A 19,911-nucleotide genomic window follows, 5' to 3' on the forward strand; every position below is an offset into this window, starting at 1 on the left:
CTCATTTTGGAAGTGTGAGTTGAAGAGGTGCCCTTCCTATAAATAAAGGCATTCAAAGTGTGTGAACTGACAAGAAGTGATGTTCTCAGTAAAGATTGCTCAGTGTGAATGGTCTTTGAATCAGGAGCATTACAGCGACACACAAAGTCCACAATAAGGGAAATTAACTGCTGTTAACAAATGGACATAAGGTTTACTAATGAATTCATTGGTTTGAAGATCATTATCTGGTTATTATAAAAATGCAAATTATGTTTATACATCTTAGTAAACTGCTAATATTTACTGTGTAAAGCATTTTCAAAAATTATTTGGATGCAAGTGTAAAGTCTAATACTTGTTTAAATAGATAATAAGTAGGTAGGTAAGGGTGTAAATCACCAGACTGAAGCTGGAGAATGCAGTTTTGGTCCTGTTATATTCACTGTTTATTACATTTGCTCCTGAATTTTAGGTACACTTGTTCAACTGCTCTTTAACCCAAATATCTAATCAGCCGATCGCATGGCAACAACTCAATTCATTTAGGCATGCATGGCATGGTCAAGATGAACTTGTGATGCTCCAGTCAAGCATCTGAATGGGGAACAAAATGAAATGTCTAAGGAGCTTGGAAACAAAAGCGTCTGGACTTCTTTTCTTTAAGTTTTGTCTTGAAGATGTTTCACCTTTCATCCGAGAAGCTTCTTCAGTTCTAAGCGCAATTGGTGGAGAGTCCCAGATTTTAAGCCCTATGGGAGTGTCCGCAAGAGGGTCATGGACCCTCTATTGATCCTCTACCTAATCACAAGGTCCAAGGTCTGAAAACGGGTGTGTCTCACAGTCAGCCAAGGTTTCAGATGAATCCATTGTGAAACCCATCCCCACCCTATCATGTGATTTATTGAGGTCAAATTGCCCAGGATGTGAGTGGGCATTAAGGCATCAGTTAACACCTTACGGTAGTTTAACCTAACCAAGAAACTTAAAAGGTAGGAACACAACAAAGGATGTCAATATAAAAATATAGATGGCAGACAGTTGGTGTGGTGAACCACCGCCTCTGTTCAAAGATGGCCGTTCACAGTTGACATAGATGGGTTCTTTCACACCATCCTTCTGCTCTGTCCAAAATGGGAACACTGGCATCCTCCTTTAGATGCAGATGTCCTGTGGAGGTGGCTCTTCTATGTTGTGCCATGCTTTTATGAAGTGTCTGTTTGGTCTCTCCGATGTAGAGGTCTGAGCATTCCTCACTGCACTGTAGAGCATACACTACCTTGTTAAGTTAGTGTTTAGGAGTTTTGTCTTTGCAAGCTCCTTAGACTACGATGACCTGGATGACTGAGAACCTTCACAGACACTTGACAAATCTTGGATCCGATAGAATCCAGCAGCAGAAGAGCACACTGGGTGCCACTCCGGTCAGATAATAGAAAACTGAGGCTCACCATAACTGGAAAACAGTAGACTGAATGTTGGGTTGATGAATTTCCATTGCTGTTGGTATAAACAGCCTGAAAGCATGCTTCCACACTGGCTTGTATCAACCGTTCAGGCTGTTGCTGGAACCTTATGAGTGATATTTTCCTCAGCCCAGTTTAGATTCCAACTGTACCAACTGAGTATCGTTTAAACGTCAAAGACATTCACATTATAGATGTACAGCCAACAGATCAGAAGCAACTGTGTAATGCTATCATGTAAATATGGACAAAAGAAATTTCCACTATCTTGCTAAATGCCATGATGAAATAAGGCAGTAATGAAAACAAGAGTCTAACCTGGTACTAGCAGGGTGTAACTAACAGTGTCCAGTAAGTGTATAATACGGTATCTAACAAGTGCAAATTTAATTGTTAAAAAATTTTTTTTCCACAGCCATTAATAATGATTGTTAACTATTATTTCAGTCCTTTTTAAATCGTGAAAGCTTAACAACTGTTAGCAATGGCTAAAAGACAGCGTTTTGTGAGACTGTGTTTGTGTATTACAAGGAGGGTATAGACCATTTGGGTAATCACTTCAGAAATCCTGGTAATTTCAAAGGTTACATGCAACTGGACCTGGAATTACATCACAATTTCTTTTTCAAGCACTTATGAAGAAAATGAGACCAAACAAGTGTTAATAAAAACCTTTAATTTTCATTTATTTCTAAGGTTTTCCAATAGTTGTTTCAAGCTTTTCTTGCCCATTTGACCCATCCAGCCCTGTCCCCCCGCCCCCAAGTGTTTCTCTAATGATTCCCCCCAGTTACAACCCTTAAGCTCCTCTACGATCAAAATAACCACATCTGTTGAACAACCTGCCAAATGGAAGAACGCTACAATAAAACACAAAACACGTGCCCGAAAAAGCCAGAAGAGCAGAGCAGAGAGAATCAAGTATCGGAGCGAACACGTTAAAGAGTATTCTTAGGAGGAAATACGCAAGAACTCTAACTAGACAAAAATGGAGTGTTGAGAAACCCAGAACTTAAGAGCAAGCTTGACACATTCAAGTGAAATACCTGAAATACAGCACCAGCTGAGGAAACAGAGCTTGGGAATAAACTCTATATACAGAAGATAGCTGCAGTTGTTTTTTTTTTGTTCATTGTCAGAAATTCACAGTGACCAGTGAAACTGGACATATAGTGGGCACGACTACACTGCTGGTAAACTGTGGTGCTCATTGTGGTTATAAGCAGCAAGTGAATGCTTACAGCTCATACATTAATGCTATACATATATATACCTATGTACACAGAGTATAAATAAAACCACAACAAAATTCAAACCCAAATATATTTTTATACATCATTTAACACCAAAAGAAAAAAAAAAGGGGGGAGATTTTCTACTGTTACAATTTAGGAAATCCAATCAAATACATCATAACTTTACAATTGTCATTTGAAGTGCTCTGCTGCTGGGATAAAGACATGAACATACAGTCAAATAAAAGAAGACTTAAAAACAAAACAAAACTCTACAAAGCCCCCCCTCCCATCCTGTTTTTATTCAAGCTTGCTCTTAAGGATTTCCTACAGGTTGCCAGTTACAACACCCTTTGCTCAAATCTGTATCAGTTACCTTCATTAGTCCTGATTCTCAGCGATTCGTAATATAAGAAACCCATTAAAAAAATAGGAAATTATTTTGAGGAAAATAAGACCAAGGAAACAAATTTTAATAAAGACTGTTATTTTGATCATAGAGGTATTACAGGTCATCTAGAAAAAAGAAAAAACTACAAGTTAGAGAGAGAGAAAAAAAGGGGAGACCAGAGATTTAAAGGGGCAGTGTCTTTAAACAAATATTTTTTCTTAAACGGCTTTCTAGGATTTTTACTAGTGAGGACCTTTTTTTCCCGTTACACTGGAGTGTTCATAAGTGGGAGTGAAACGCATCGATCAACTGGGTGGGATGACAACTTTGCATAGACGAAAAAATAAAATTAGAGCTGTGTGACAAAACTGTATTTTGCTTGGAAGTATCCTCTACAACACATCACTGTAGTGGCCAAAAAGATTTAGTCAGATTTTTAAACGTAGAAGCTTAAATACAAAGGAAGTGCACAATTCCCTTTGAATGCCACTACCTATTCTTAGTTTAGACCCAGTGTCCAATGAGAAGCACCGCTCAGGGGAAATCTTAGCAATGCTAGCAGACCTAAAAGTGGTAGGTAGTTTGAGCCTACCGTGGCCATATATAAAGTTTGTTCTGCTCATGTTTTAGATAGAGAGACATGATTGGAAAGCCTGTCAGTGATTAACTAAACACACTTGAAGACTAATGCTATGACAATTTAAAAAGGCCCTTTTTTTGTGAAATGGCATTAAACACATACTGTCTCTTTGAATCCTCTAAATCCCTGGGGTTGGAAATGACAAGGGGTCAACTTATGTCTGCTTTTTGATGTTTCCACCTCCTCCCACCCTTAACACTAACAGCTACTTCCAGGTTGGTGCTTCAGCCTGACTTTGCTCCAACCAGAGACATCAGTCCATCTGTGCTCATGGACTTCGGGCGCTCCAGGGGGAAGCCCAGGGCTCTACTCCACACCAGCTGGGCCAGCACGCCGAGAGCACGGGACACACCGAAGAGCACAGTGTAGTAGTTCATTTCAGTCATTTGATAGTACTGAACATACACACAAACAGGAAAGCAGTCAGTTACTTCAGCATCTGTGATTATTTCAGTTAGATAACAAATGCATGATTATAATCCCAGGTCTTACCTGCAGCAGCACTCCACTGTGAGCATCTACATTGGGCCAGGGGTTCTTGGCCTTACCCTGCTCCAGGAGCACATTGGGTACAATCTTGTAAAGCTGGGCAACCATCTTGAACATGGGGTCACTGGGCAGATGCTTCAGGGCAAACTCACGCTGGCAGGTATAACGTGGATCAGTCTTCCTTAGGACAGCATGGCCATAACCTGGAACCACCTACAGCCAAGAAACCCAACATTTTTAACCTGACAGTGCACTCTTCTAGTCTCTCTGACAACTAAGTACTCACGAGACCTTCAGAAACGCATTAAGAACTTAAACACACCCATAAGGTCAATTTACAATCACTAATTACCCTAGCATGCATGTTTTGGGGAACAAAACCAGAAGAAACCAACCAGGTGCAGAACTTACATGTAAAACCACTTGCTGTTAGGTGACATCAACACCGTTCTATCTGTGCTAAAATACTATTATTTTACAAATTCTTTATGGTATACATTAACAATTTTAACCTATTATGAAAGACAAAAACAGAATTTAGTTAATCGGTAAATCAAACTAGAATATGAAGGTTTAGATGAAGGTCAGAGTAAATCAGGTGTAAAATATAGTAAATTATAAAAATTGTAATAATAGCAATTTCTTGGTTTTGGAAACAAAAAAAAAAAACAACAAACTGTTGTAATTACACAACTTTCTTTGTGCCAACATTAAATCAACTACTCCTCTTAGTCCTGTAGGTGAAGGAAGACTATAAAAAACAATGATGCCATATAAAGTGACAACACTGCAACAACAATAAGCAACTTGTTGTGTTGATGTTGCTTTCGAGTTACTGCTTTGACAATGGGGTCCTAACAGATTTCACACACTTTTAGGGAGATTAGAACCAATTAGAAATGTTCAATGCAGAAAGCCTCATGCCCAAAGTTTCTACTCTTTTAGAAAACAACAAAAGCCCACTAGGGACTTTTTAAAGTGTTAATTTTTTCTTTTAACAAAGAATCTGGTTTGAGCTCCTCCAAAGGTTCCTAAATCTAGCTGTAACTTCTGGTAGAAACAACTGGACCCCTGACATCACCAGAAGTGTTATTCTGAAAATGAGTGAGAGTGGAAAATGAAGTCATAATAATAACTAGAGTTGTTTGTTTGCGGATGTGGTGCTTATTTACCCTTCCAGACTTGAGTGTGTTCCAGATATAATCCCTCATCCTCTCATCAGACACCTCTCCTCCCAACTCCTTCTGCAGAGCAGTCAGCCACACCAGTACCTCCTGTAGGTGCAGCAAAAACCCACAAAACAAGACAAAACAAAACACACATTCATAAGCTAAGTGAATTTTCTGCTGTATTTTTGTTGGCACTGTGTTTGAAATCAAACCAAAACTCATTTTAAGTGTCAATATGTCAAATATGTGAGCAAAGCGCAAATTGAAAGAAAAAAATCATTATGAACATTTTAATCCAAAAATCATAGGTTACTGTACAACTGCTCATAATAGTTGGTCATATCATATGACTGTATTTAACTAGTTAAGTAGCTAATAAATAAATGAAGCAGGGATAGGCTCCAGCCCCCCTGACACTATAATTGGATAAGCACTTAAGAAAATGGATGGATAGTAATTAAACAGATGCCAAAATTTATTGGAGGAGGTAGAAGCAGCTTTGACAAATTGCTAGCTAATAAAAGGAGGGTAGACCTTCCCTCGGGTGCTGGTAATCAAGCAGTGCTTTGTGAACGTTATTGAACTCTAAAATAATATTTATAATTGAGCACCACAGCAGTTTGACTCTGAACTCTTGGTTCTTTGTCATTTTCACCTTTAGTGTTTGTCTACTGCACTGACCAAAAAACAGCCAAGTCCTCAATGATTATGTTGCCATGTTGGCACAAAGGTGACAAGGTTGTTTCAAAAAAGGCTTCTACCACAGTGGATATTTTGATGTGTGATTAAAAACACAGAAGTGTCTAATAATTTAATGATCCGTTTTAATCAAGTGTTGTGACAATGTGACAGTAAGCTAGTATTCAGAATACCAGGCCTGTGACAGTAAAGCTGATTAGCAGAACTCGGTCATCTTTAATATTAGTAAGAAGGTATGGCGAAATAAACTCTAACCCATCTATATGCTACAGAAGAGATCTATGAGATTATAAAGGCATTAAATAATTATGAACCAACCATTAAACTACACATTAAACTTGTTTTCAGTTTTTTTCCTCATCAGATTTCTTAGTTTTTTGGTAAAAATCAAATAATTAAAGTGTTGTATGTAGTGTTTTTGGAACAATTGTAATAAACTGACTGAAATAAAAATCATTATCACATAATATCCACTGCAGTCTTCCTAATGAAAATGCTTTCTTTATAAAAAGATGAATGGGGGATTAACTTGGGATCGCCAAGTTGTTTCTATCAAATCTCTCAGTGTGAAAACAGAATGAAAATGATGATCTGTGCATTACTAACCTGATTGGCCAGGCCATGGAGAGGACCGGCCAAACCATTCATGGCAGCGCTGAAGGACAGGTAGGGGTCAGACAGGGCACTCCCCACTAGGTGGCTAGTGTGAGCACTGACATTGCCTCCTTCATGATCACTACAATTTTACAAACACACAAAAACACATAGTAATGAACACATTAAAATTATAATTCTAACAGTAAGGTTTCTAGAGTGTGCCATTTAAGTCTACACCGGCATCTGCTACACTTCATCACAATGGCAAATAGTAACACTGGGGAGGCTGGAGAGTTGTCAATCCTTTTTATCTGAGCAGAACCATCTGTGTGGGAGATAAATTGAATTTGCTCCTAGAGTTTGTCTGTTTTTTTTCAGTGCACATATCCTACATGGCATGTTTGACTGCTAAACAAACTGCAGACTGTGTAAACCAATATCTATTTTTATTGTATATTGCATCAAATTCAGGATAAGAGGACTGCTGTCACAGTAAAAAGCAGGAATTTCTCCACATAAATAACTGAAGATGCTACTTTCTTGGTTAAATTTCTTTTTTTTTTTCCCCTTTCTTTTTTTTCAACCCAGCATTTCTTTTGAGGCAAGAAAAAGCCTCGCTGCTCTAACTTCTGTCTGTCTGATAATAGCGATTTTATTTATATACATGCACCTTAGCAACAGTGGATTCTGTTTATTCAGGAGCACTGAGATTCATTACCTCAGCACTCAAACCTTAAAGCCTTTGCACATCATTGCACACTCAGGTTGGATGGTCTGTTTTGTCATGTTGTAGCAGTGTTAAGTTACTTTAAAAAGTAATTAATTACTAATTACTTAATCAATATTGTATTTAAAATACTTATCTAATTACTGTGTCAGAAAAGTAACTTAATTACTCAGTAAGTAATTTAACTAAATACTTTTTAAAAACCATATAAACCTTGAGTGGACAAACAATAGAAATTAAACTCTTTAAATAATAAATACATTTTTTGAAAGACGGAGACTCTACAGTACGCAGCGGTAGCATCTCTTCCACAATGTAGCCTGCAATCATTTTTTAAGCTCAACTTCAGACAATTTCTACGCTGCTGAAGTAAAATCAAGTTTTGCCTGATTAGCAGGAGTTGCCGCGGTGTTATCCATGGATGATGAACAAGGATCACTCAGAAGTGTTCGTCTATGCTCTCGTGTCAGTAGATTACTCATGCTATTAACAACGGCTGAGTTTTTTTCTCCCCAGGACATAGCTTACATATTACTGTAATGTTCTTGTCTGCTTGTTTCAGAAAAGTTAAGAGACGGGAATATTTCCGTTTCATAAAACAGCCACACGCTTCAGTCGAGTCCGACATCTTCCGCTTTAGAATACGACTATGCAGCAAACTGGCGCGAAATGACGTGCACCTGCACTACAGCGATGTTAAAGCGGCAGAGTTTACTTCTACGTTTAGAAGATAAATTATTGAAATGAAATAATGATATTCAGCGAGTTTAATTATTCTACAATGTAACGCAAGTACATTGTAAGTAACTGTAATTAAAATACCTAAAAATGAACAGTAATCAGTTACTCTACTTTTTCAGTGGAAAAGTAATTTAATTACAGTAACGCGTTACTTAGTAACGCATCACACCCAACACTGTGTTGTAGACTACACTACTACATAGGGCTGCACGATTTTGCATAAAATGAGAATCACGATTTTTTTGCTTAGAATTGAGATCACGATTCTCTCACGATTTTCTTTTCCAATATAAATATTTATTGCACTTATTAACTGCACATCAACTTTGTAACAGTTGAGACTGAACATAAAAACAATAAATAAACATAAAAACAACAAATGTCTCACGTTTTGTTGTTGTCGCAAAATGTTGTACTGCTTGAAATTCCGTCTCCACCGTTGCTCGACACTGTGTGTATAGAGCAGGTAGTGCAATAATAGAAAAATAGTTGCGGGACGGCACTGTGTAGCGTTTGTCTAGGATGTTGATCATTTTCCTAAATCCCTCGTTTTGCACAGTGTTGATGGAGCCATATCTTTGGTCAGGTGATAAGTGATAGCCTCTGTAAGTTCTTTGTGCCTGCGGGAGTTCGACGGGTATAGGGAAGCGCTGTATAAGGTTCCCGTTATTGATGTTTGGGTGGTTGACCGGGACGGATTTTCTCCTGTCACTTTCGTCATCCCTGACGTGCTCTCCGTTGTTTTTTTCCCTGCCAATTTTAGCATCACACGGCACAGCTTCTGTATCACGTGGTATAAGGCTCCGCCCTTGTCATTTGTTGAGCAGGAAGAGTGAGCGCTTGTTTTCATGCAGATTACATCCCGGATGGATCAAAATGTGGTACAATCGTCATCTTTTTTTTTCTTTTTTAAATTGTTGTCATTTGGAAATGAGATCGCACATAAGTATGAATCGAGATCGCGATTTTCTAATGATTAATCGTGCAGCCCTACTACTATATATATATATATATATTCCTATTTACAATACTATTCTCAGTCGGCTCCCATCTTACTTAACTGACCTACATCAACCAAAAAGTCTGGGAAGAGTTTTTGCTTCTGTCCATATTAAAATTGGAGAAACAGTCATTACATTTGCAGTTCCTTCCACCTGGATTAAGCAACTAATTCAACTAAGCTTGAGAAAAAAAAAGAAAAAGGTCATGCTAAATAAATTTAAGGTCACTTTAGGAAACCTGTAGGTAGTTACCTCAGGCTGTGTTATACCTGAGAACTACTGCTTCTGTTTGTAATAGTTTGGTTAGTTTTGATGGTCAGATGATGAAAAAAAACAAAAAAAAACAAACCTATCATCCTCATCATTAATCAATCAAACCAAGTAGTGACATAATGTCATGCTGTCTAACTCCAGATAGGTTTGCGAGTTTCATTCTCATCTTTTCGACATCTGACTTAACATCTCTAATTCTTAGATTAAAAAGGCAAGACTTTGATTCAAGTGTTACTAGAAAAAAAATAAGATTAAATCCAACTTGTTTTATGTAAAAAGGCATCTTAAGTTGCACCTGTGGATAGTGAGGTAGAGCCTCATAAGCTCAGTGAACTGAGGATCACTGTAGCCCAGCATGTTGGTGAAGTTGTGGGACCAGTCGAGGTTGGAGTCGATAGCTCCGATACTGCTGCCTTCACGGTACAGGTTACGGTAGATCTTGGCAGCAATGCAGGGGAGCTTGGCAATCAAGTCCATAGAATCTTCATAGATAAACTTTAAAAAAAAAAAAAAAAAAGATAAATTACACAACAAGAAAAGACCACATGAAACCAAACTGAAAGCGTTCTTGTGTCTAAAGTGATTCAGTCTCTTGAGCAAAAAAAAAAAAAAAAAAAAAAATTCTATTAGTCCATATTTTTCAAAAAAAAGGTATGGGTGTAAACTCACCTCCCAGTACTTGGACTTGTGGACTCCCTCAGAGTAGGCCCGTGCAAAGCTGCTCTCACTGTTCAGAGCTGTAATGGCAGCGCTGAACTGGGACATGGGGTGCAGATTTGTGGGGAAATTATCCAACATGGTGACAACATGAGAGGGAAGTGCTGCTCTCTTTGCCCACTCTTTGGACACCCAGTTCACCTGGAAAGAAAGATGGACACAAAATAAATAGATGAGGCAGAAATCTCAGAAAACTCTTCGATCAATAAGGAGACAAATGTGTGTTGAGAATAAACATTTCCTCCTTGGCTGATTTGAGCAGATATGAGACGCAGGAAGAACAGATAGAGAGGTGCGCTTGAAAGTTGCAAGCATTTGAAAGGAGCATAGGTTGTCCTCATATCATTCTGTAAGGAGATAGTTGGCAGCAATAAAATCCCTATAGATTGTGTCTTGTTTCTCAGTTGTAAAAACAAGATACAACCTCTAGTTTATACACGCCAAATTTCAGAAACAGTTTTTCTTAGATATTGACTTTGGTTATTGATTCCCTGTAAAAATCAAGCTTATTCTTGTATCTACTTTCTAAAATTCTCACAGCTCCATATAGAAAACTTCACTCAGCCTTACTTGTGCTTCTCAGAGCTTTTAAATTAACATAAGTAGCTTTTATATTTCAGCGGCAGACGCTGTACAAAAAACTAAATACTGATGATTACAATTAGGGGGATAGGTTAATTGATTAATCCAAATTGCCTATAGGTGTGAATGCGGGAGTGAATGTGAGCGCGAATGGTTGTCTGTCTCTGTGTGTTAGCCCTGTGACAGACTGGCGACTTGTCCAGGGTGTACCCCACCTCTCGCCCTATGACAGCTGGCATAGGCTCCAGCGCCACCCGCAAACTTGAAAAGGAAAAGTGGAAGCAAATTGATGGATGGATTGATGGATACAATTAGAGCTGGCTTAGTTGATTCTGACTCTTGCTGCTACATAGGCCTATGTTGCTGAGACCTCTAAACTCACAGAGCACCTGTCTTGTGCTGGTCTGTATTTCACTCTGCAGGCATTTATTTATTATAGTATTGTATGTCATTTGCTTCTATTTTCTTTCTTGTAGTTTGTGCATTTTGTTCTGTCCTCTCTGTCCCTGTACCTTTTTCTGCAAAAATTGCAAATCTTTGAGTTTAAAACTGCATGCATTTCATCAACAGTGACTGGCCCTACCAACCTGCCCAGAGGTTATTATTGTTGTGTCATTTGGTTTGTAACATGCTCATCTTCGCTTTCCTCAACCCAACCAATCAAGGCAGACTGCCACACACACAGAGCCTGTTTTTTTACTCCCCACTGAAAACAGGTTCTTGCTCAAGGGTGGGTTGTTTTTTTTTTTTTTTGAGCCTTAAGTGATTCTCAAAATTTTGGTTACTCAGCGCAAATATATTTTTAAAGGCTGCACAAGAGAAATGCTCACGTCAAGACATTTAGTGTAATATATCACTTCAGTTGGTTGTTTGTGTGTATTTGTCAGTTTTTCACTGAGTTAGCTTTTAAACTACTGTTAAGCTACCATTTCTTTTATTGTGAACTTAAAGAAAAATTAAATGTAGAGGATAACTAGAAACGAATGAAATTAAGACATTTCTGAGTTAAAGATTACTATATAAATTTTTTCCTTGACAAGGTCACGGAATTTATTTATTTTTTAACAAGGATGGCAGTTTGCACTTTGAGAAGAACCAAGGTTAAAATTTAATGTGCCTTGAGCCTTTGTACATTTGTATCTGTCATTACATAAATACACTTGAACTGAACACACGCCAAGCATCTTGTTATTCACCTTTCCATGATGCAAAAGAAAATGTCATGATTCACGTATTTGGTACCTTAACTGATCCAGGTGCCAAAGTCACCTTATTTACTGCACTGCAAGAATATTCAGTTTTGATGAAGCATTCTGAAGAGATTTGACAGCATCTGACATACCATGACAGATAGCTGCTCACTGAAACTCCAGTAGGCAACAACATTTTACGACAATAACTTCTTGCATCGACTCACCTGCTCCTCGGTTGGGACCTGTCCTGTGACCAGCAGCCAGAAAAGACCCTCGGGCAGTGGCTCCTCACCTCCTGGAGCTTTAGGCAGCAGCTTCTGACACTCTGGAATACTGTAGCCCCTGAAGCGGATGCCCTGATTATCAAAGTAGAGATGAGAGGGGAGAGAAGATGTTGAAGTAAATGTTATTTGTGATAATTAGCTACATATTCCTGTTATCATCAAATGCACAATCAATTGAGTGCTGGCAAGCTGCTAATATAAGCTGCATCTCTACCAATGAATATTGATGATTCAATGCCTCAGAGTGCCTCAGCTTTGGCCAGAAAGCAATCAACTCAAGTGCCTACAGGGAATGCTAATGCGCATGCAGCTAAGAGTAAAATAACAGAAAAAAAGCTTACCATAATAATACCTTGTGCTTTTTGTGTTTAGAGTCTGACTGATAACATGTTTGTTCAAAAACCTTAACTGATTTAAATTTAAGATATCATGTCATGCCAGTGCAGCTTTCTGGCTGCTGCCTTTTCTACATTACTTCCAAGAACTCTCCGCACAGAGCAGCAAGTGGTCACTGCTATGAGAACTTACACTATGCACTCTGCGCTTTTGTCATCGATGTTGAACGTGAGCAGAGAGCAACCATTAATCTCTAATATAGATTAACCTGAATTTCAAGCTATAATATACAATATACTGTTCACAGTAATGTTGGGCAATGATAAGAAAATTAAATATCGCGACAGAATATGGGTAAAACGCGCATGCGCAGTGCCTTTATTTTCATACACACATGGTGGAAAAAGCGTGGCGGCGACAGAGAATGAGAAGGGCGAAAGCAGATCGTTGAATGAAACAGATGAACCAGAATTGGTTTATAAAAATGGTTCAACTTCAGTGATGTGGAACTGGTTTGATTTTTGTCCGTCAGATAGCCACCAAAGCAAAGTGTTTTGTAGAACATGTAAGCGGGCCGTCCTTATTACTGTATTTTTCAGACTATACGGTGCTCTTAAAAGCCTTTAATTTCCTCAAAAATTGACAATGCACCTTACAATCCGGTGTGCCTTTTGTATGAATTCTGGTTGTGCGTACTGACCTCAAACCAATTTTATGCGGTACACAGCGCTCAGAAAACTGTCAAAAAAATGTTGAAGCTTACCAGTCGTACTAAAAAGCCGCACCGCTTGATGGATTGTCGGAACATTAAGAGTACCGTAGTCAGGAGCCTCGTGGAGTAATACGTACAGTGCTTCAACATAATTTTACCGTATTGTGTGTGTGGCACTTATGCGTATGAAGCGGATTTTAAACTCAAGGCTATCTGACTGTTTTGTTTCGCTTAATCTGCCTTATAATCAATCCCGTGCACCTTATGGTCTGAAAAGTACGCATTTGACTTATTTATTTGGCACACTGCAGTTTCATGTTGCAAAGCACCTCTTTTAACTTTTGTGGATATTATGCATGGTTATGCTGAGGATACGTTGGCCCATTTCCACTGGAAATGCCTTTTGGTTAAACTGTCAGCAAGGAATTTGCGTTTGCACTGTTAAATTTGTACATGGCTTTAATGCACATAAAAAACAGCTGCTTTTTTAAGTGAAAATAAAGTTATGCAGGGTTTTGAGGTATGGAGTTGTAAAATATTTTGTCTTGCATCAGTTATAACGTCAGTTGTATGGTTATCGCAAATTTTCAAATATATAACGGGCTAAATATTTTTGGCCATATTGACCTGCACTACTTTGCAGTACTGACTCGTTCTGTTTCTAAACAACCTCAAACCTAGTGTGGCACCTCTGTCTTGCAAACCCCCCCCCCCCTTCTTTTTTTTTTAAATACAAATGTACCAACAAACGCAGGCACTAATAGATCTGCAATAATATATCAGTGTATTCTCTGTAGCTCTGATACTGACCTCCTCAGGATCCAACACAGAGGTTTCATACACCAGACCCTTCATTCCCCTCATACCCCCATAGACCTATGGATGAAAACAAACAAAAACATGGAATGACATTCAGAAAATTGTCTTGCCAATAATATATATAAACAGCCGTGTGTGTTTGTAGTAACAAAGTTACGCTATACTGGACTTTAAAACATTTTATCTACTGATTATTTTTATCAGTAGACCATTTCAGAAGCTCACCTCTTTGCTTTTGCTATCAGTGTCCACCAAATGTCTTTATAAAGGCAGGAAGAAACATCCTAAATACTATTCAGGTTTGTAATTCTGCACACAGGATAATAAGTTAATAGACACTGAATGCATTATTGCCGTGACACATGAAGCTCAACTTAAATCTACAATGCAACAAGTTAGATGCAGTGTTTGATAGATGGAAGAGGATAGATTTGTTGCAGTGGTGTGTGTGTGTGTGTGTGTGTGTGTGTGCGTGCGTGCGTGCGTGAGAGAAAGTGCAAGTGCCAGCTCAAATATCCCTGTTGGCAGGAAGCAGCACAATTTGTGACCTTTGAGGGAGATGACCGAACAGTGATACCTGGCACAGTAAACAAGACCAGGCAGGCCTACATGGATTATGTGCAGCTAACATGCCACAGCTAATCTGCATCAAGGTAAAGCCCTCCCTGAATTAATATAATCGATCTGAGGAATCCAGCTCAGTGACTCGCTTGTGTGAGGGTCTTATTTTATTCAGCTCACTAAACGTGTGCAAAAATCTCCGCCACTTACCATGTCTACAGTAATCTGCCCTATGTTGGTTTTCCCATACTGTTGTTTGAAGTTCTTGATCCTGGTCTGTTCTTTAGGAATGAGGTCTGAGAGGACATCCTTCAGATTCTGTAAAAGACGATGTTTACTCTTTAATGCCCTTGAATAAACATTCAGCCTTAAAATAGACTACATTCCCTTGTGACCTGTGGTTAAACAAACTTTATGCAAACATTTCAGGAAAAAAAATGATTTATTGCTCCACAAATGTCAATATCTTCACAGAGACCACAGAGTAAGAACCAGTGTCTCTTCCAAAGGTTGTTAACACAAACAGTAAAACTACACAACAGCTATATAAAACAAGCAGAAAACAGTGGAGTAAATTAAATGCACTTACTGTTGTTGATGCGCTGGCATTTCTGGCAGCCACAAATAGGAAAGAGGCATTCTGCAGAACATATTAGGAAATACAATTTGGATTGTTAGTACAACAAAACAACATTATAGTAATAACAGAATTTCTAGACTACCTACTGCTTGTATTTAAAATGAAACAACCTTGGAGGACCTTAAAAGCTACAAAACATTTCTAAGGATAATACTGTAATCAGTCTGTGAGTGAAATGGCTCCAACTCTTTCTCTGTAGTAAGCAATATACATGTTAAACGAATCACCGTGTTCTTACCAAGTGTACAGAAACTTTTACACAGGAAAAAAAAACATTTTCTATAATAATTTTTTTCTCTTTCCCACAGTAACAACTGTTCTTATTGTGGTCCAGAAAAAAAACATTACACTACAAGCAAACAGTATTATATTTATATAATACCGTATGCTTGTTTTGTCCACAGCACTAGCATGGCTGTCACTCAGGAGGTAGCGCTACTAATTGGAAGGTCAGTGGTTCGGTTAGAGGCTCCTCCAAATGTTAATGTATCCTTGTGCAAGACTGGTGCTACACCAATATTACACTGATTGTTACAAGCACAAGCCCATTTCCATTCCTGCTCTTCATCAAACAATTTCTGAACACTAACCATTACATGGTACCAAATACATATCGGCTACTGATGTTGGTAAATGCCATCTTATTTTTTTAATATGACGATAACAGTGTAGAGCACCATATTTTCAGTAACAATGTTTGTTTTCTGTACTGGTGCATGCCTAATACATATAATTACAGGTTCTTTCTAGCATTTTACCTATTAAAGTGTACCTTGTAGCATAACACATAGCTTTCACTAAACTAAGCAGTTATTCAGAGTAGTTTCTCCATTTTCATCCTCATCGTTTTATAACTGCCACTCAAACTTGCCCAAAATTTAGAGTTAAAAAAACAACAACACTTATAACTGGGTAGTTCACAGTACATGGCCTGCAACAAAGGCCACTAGTGACAGCCATTTCAGGGCATTCTGCACCTGAAGGTTTCAGGTGCATTCAAAGTCTGACAACCTGGCCAAAAAAAAAAAAAAATCGGATCACAAACTGGGGCTTTGTGTTATCTGCCAATACTGTGGAGATGTTCCAAGTCACAAATATTACCCCACCTCTTTCAAACAGCACAGTGTGCACTTTTTCTAAAAACCTCACACCACAATCTCATTATAATAAACAAATTATTCACGCTCGTGTGTCATTTCTAGTTTGTTTTTTTCACAATGTTAATGCTGGTGTAAAACAATCAGACTGGTCCTGTAAAGCCAGGAAAAGTACATCTAGTCTTATTCTTTCAGATCTAACTGTTGGTAAAATGTAAACCAGCCATTACATGTATCCAAGGGGCAAATCCAGAGTGAAGCAACCTAATTACTCACAAACTAGGAAAAGATGCCTCCTTCCTTTCATGTCAAGGCATTAATTTAAAAAAAAAAGTTTTTATGAAAGTACTCTTAATGGAAACTCATTGATAGTATTGAGAAGTTCAGCTGGCTATCTTGCTCACTAGTGAAATGCGACTCCTGTGTGTTCATTTAAACATATCAGTAGATTATCAATGGGCAGGAGACAGTTACTCCTTATAACCACAACCGTTTTGAATAATCAGGACCATCAAGGCTCAGCGAAACAAAAAGGTAGGGTGCGTCACTACACACACAGTTTACCCAGCTGAGCATCGGGGAGATTATGTAACAGCTCAGTGTCTTAAATATAGAGCACCAGTTAAACTCACTCACTCCCAACTGTCCATCAGCCAGGGTTAAAGAGCAACTATGGCAAGTACTCCACACAAAAAGGCAACCCCTCCGGAGGCTGTGTTTAGAAGAAACACATGATACTTGAGTGATTAGCAACAAAGCCACCCTCTCTATGGACAAACAAATCAAAACAGACATCTTGGTATAAGGAATACACATTTTAATGACATTTAAATCTAGAGGTACTTAAAACAATCCCCTTTTTCAAAAGATGAAATGATGTGAAGCAAGAAAAAAATAAATCATGAGACTCTCCTTTATAAGACTTCATTGTGTTACTAAAAATCACATGACTTTCATAGTTCAGACACATACGTTCTTATGCAACTACAGCTTACTAATAAATCTCCAGAGCAAAGATTACAAATGATAAGAGAGAAAGGTAACTGTGACATAGGTGAGGTCCCCACATATGATAGAGATTTCAAAGAAAGAGAGACACTACTTAGTCGCCATGACTGAAAAATTATCTCTATTATTTCAGTAGTAGGAGACTTGACTTGATATGGCAACCAAGTAGTTCATACTGAGAGGTCACTGGAGTAAAGCAGTAGACTAAGGTCACTGGAAGGGTACTTTAAGATTGACAGGCTGGCCAAAGCATATTTTAAATGATTTAATTAAAACAAAGTCATTTATCTGTTCAAATAATCACATTTTTTCAATGGACATTACAGCAATATGCTCTTCCAAATGCAACTGGATATGTTGGATATTTATAAAAACATAAGATATTAAATGTGCCCTGCCCATTTCATAAACCATAAATCTTACTTCTGTCCCCATGTCAAGATAAAGCCACATTTAACTGGTTAATATCCAACCTCACAGACAAAACCCAGACTGCTGCTGATGGGATTATATCATCAATCATGCAATTTTACCATTAGAAACAGAACACCACAGGGGATCTCTAGTTGTCAATGTAATTATTTTAATGAATACCTAATTGTCCTAGCTCAGAGTATGACTATGCTTCATCTACCTTTAACATTTTCCAAGCAGCCAAATCTGAGTTTTAAAGGCAGAAAATAAAAATGGCTATATGCCCTTACAAAACACTTTCACTTAAGGGAAAATAAAACTGTTTATAATTAAAGAACCCTGACTTCCTCCACTGTAGTCAACCTTCATGCCTGTCCTTGACCATGGACATCTTCAAGATTGTGGGGTGTACCTATAAATACTTCTGCAGTTAAACCACGTCTAATATACAACATTTTATACTCATCACTGCTCTTTTTGAAAAGGTTGAATGAACTTCCTTCCCGTCATGAATTAAAAGCTATCTTATGGTATTCATTTGTAAAGCTTTCAAACCATCCCATAACTATTATATTATTAACCACACAACATAATAAATACTTCACCTCTTAACCCCAGATGTTCCAAAGGTATGCACCCTTCTACCTTGTAAGTAGTATGATCTCTACCTTTAGATATCATAAAGTTTTATTATATGATTTTTGCAGCTTTTTTCCGCTGTAATTGTCTGCTGACTGCCTCTTCATAGCTCTTATTTTAAGAGAGGTCTTTTCAGTGGACCTAACCTGATTACATAAAAATTGATTTATGAAAAATGATTTATACCGGCTATTCAGCTGTATTTTAAACATAAGCATTATATGGTTGGTTAAAATCTTAATATGAAGATCAACTGCGATGGTGAATAAACACAGAGTTTAAAGTGAATTTAAAAGAAAGTACAATTTAATGTTATTACGCTATACTACAAATAGTAGAAACTCGTAGCGTAAAGTTAAGAGTCTGCTCTGTGCTGGTTGGACAAACATACCACAGTTATGACACTACAAGGCCAACATGAGTGCAATGATTCATGCGCTACCGTTAGCTAACAAGATACGAGCTGTCAAACAGAACACGGCTTCTGTCTCTGAATAATATCTACGAAAAACAGGGTCCATACATTACTATGATCAAAGTTCTTGTCAGTGTTTAAGCAAATTGCAAAAAACTCGGCCAATTGCATTTCACAATGTGGTTGACAGGGCTAAGCTAGCCTGTTAGCTACCAAACCCGACGTTAGCTTAAAGGAAACGTCCACAGATTTAACCAAGAAAGCGGCATCGAGGCTCATTCTGTTTCTCTTACCTTTGAATTAAGTAGTTTGGGCGCTAGCCTGGTGACAGTGAGGAACGACATTGTGTCTGTCTAAAAGTCTTATTTCCAGTTATTCTTTACAACTAAGACAGCCGCTGCCAGTGCACCGCGGACCTGGTTGAAGGTGCCCCTCCAGAAAGCAGAAGGTTGAAGAGGGATTCAGGCCCGCATTTACAAACAGCGTTGATTGGACAATGGGCTGGATCGGCGCACCTACGTAAAGGCATCTGATTGGTTTACATACCGTTGAGGTTATTTTCATTGGATAGAGATTCTCCTTCAACCTGTGACGAGGGCTGAATATCAGGCTCTGTTCACAAACACTGACATTATAAAACCGCGCAATTATTTAGCTTAATCTGACAAATCGAACAAATTGAAGGATTTTTCTTCTAAAATGATCTTTATCCTTCCTATTGTTCAGATGCAGTTAAAGAGCTTTTTTGTGAGGCTACAGTAACATATACTTATGTTTGCCATGCACTCATACACCTGGACAAAAAAGACTCATATGTTCGAATGCTGTTCATAGATTTCAGTTCAGCATTCAACACTATAATCCCCCAACAGCTCACTCAAAAACTGGTCCAGCTGGGGCTCAACACCTCACTGTGCAACTGGCTGTTGGATTTCCTCACCGGAAGACCTCAAGCAGTACGGGTCGGCAGTAATACATCCAGCACCATCATTTTAAACACGGGGGCCCCGCAGGGATGTGTGCTGAGCCCCCTCCTCTTCACTCTGCTGACCCATGACTGCACTCCATCATATAGCTCCAACCTCTT

The 19,911-nt window shown here is 38.4% G+C and overlaps 1 protein-coding gene across 1 annotated transcript; it reads right to left on the reverse strand.

The window, feature by feature from the left end:
* Positions 1-2,101: 2,101 nt before the first annotated feature.
* Positions 2,102-19,283, reverse strand: cs (citrate synthase). Its single transcript, XM_086277102.1, has 11 exons — positions 19,118-19,283; positions 15,201-15,251; positions 14,822-14,929; positions 14,042-14,107; positions 12,124-12,255; positions 10,077-10,265; positions 9,703-9,902; positions 6,675-6,804; positions 5,373-5,474; positions 4,204-4,413; positions 2,102-4,106 (listed from the first exon to the last, which is right to left on the reverse strand). Exons 1-11 carry the CDS (start codon positions 19,166-19,168, stop codon positions 3,936-3,938), a joined length of 1,410 nt encoding a protein of 469 aa, XP_086133228.1. The 5' UTR covers positions 19,169-19,283; the 3' UTR covers positions 2,102-3,935.
* Between the last annotated feature and the right edge of the window lie 628 nt (positions 19,284-19,911).

Source organism: Aulonocara sp. 'chitande type north' Nkhata Bay, linkage group LG20 (genome assembly GCF_057382095.1).
Source record: "Aulonocara sp. 'chitande type north' Nkhata Bay isolate Kocher_YH1m ecotype deep benthic linkage group LG20, A_spYH_male_GT1.1, whole genome shotgun sequence".
NCBI lineage: Eukaryota > Metazoa > Chordata > Actinopteri > Cichliformes > Cichlidae > Aulonocara > Aulonocara sp. 'chitande type north' Nkhata Bay.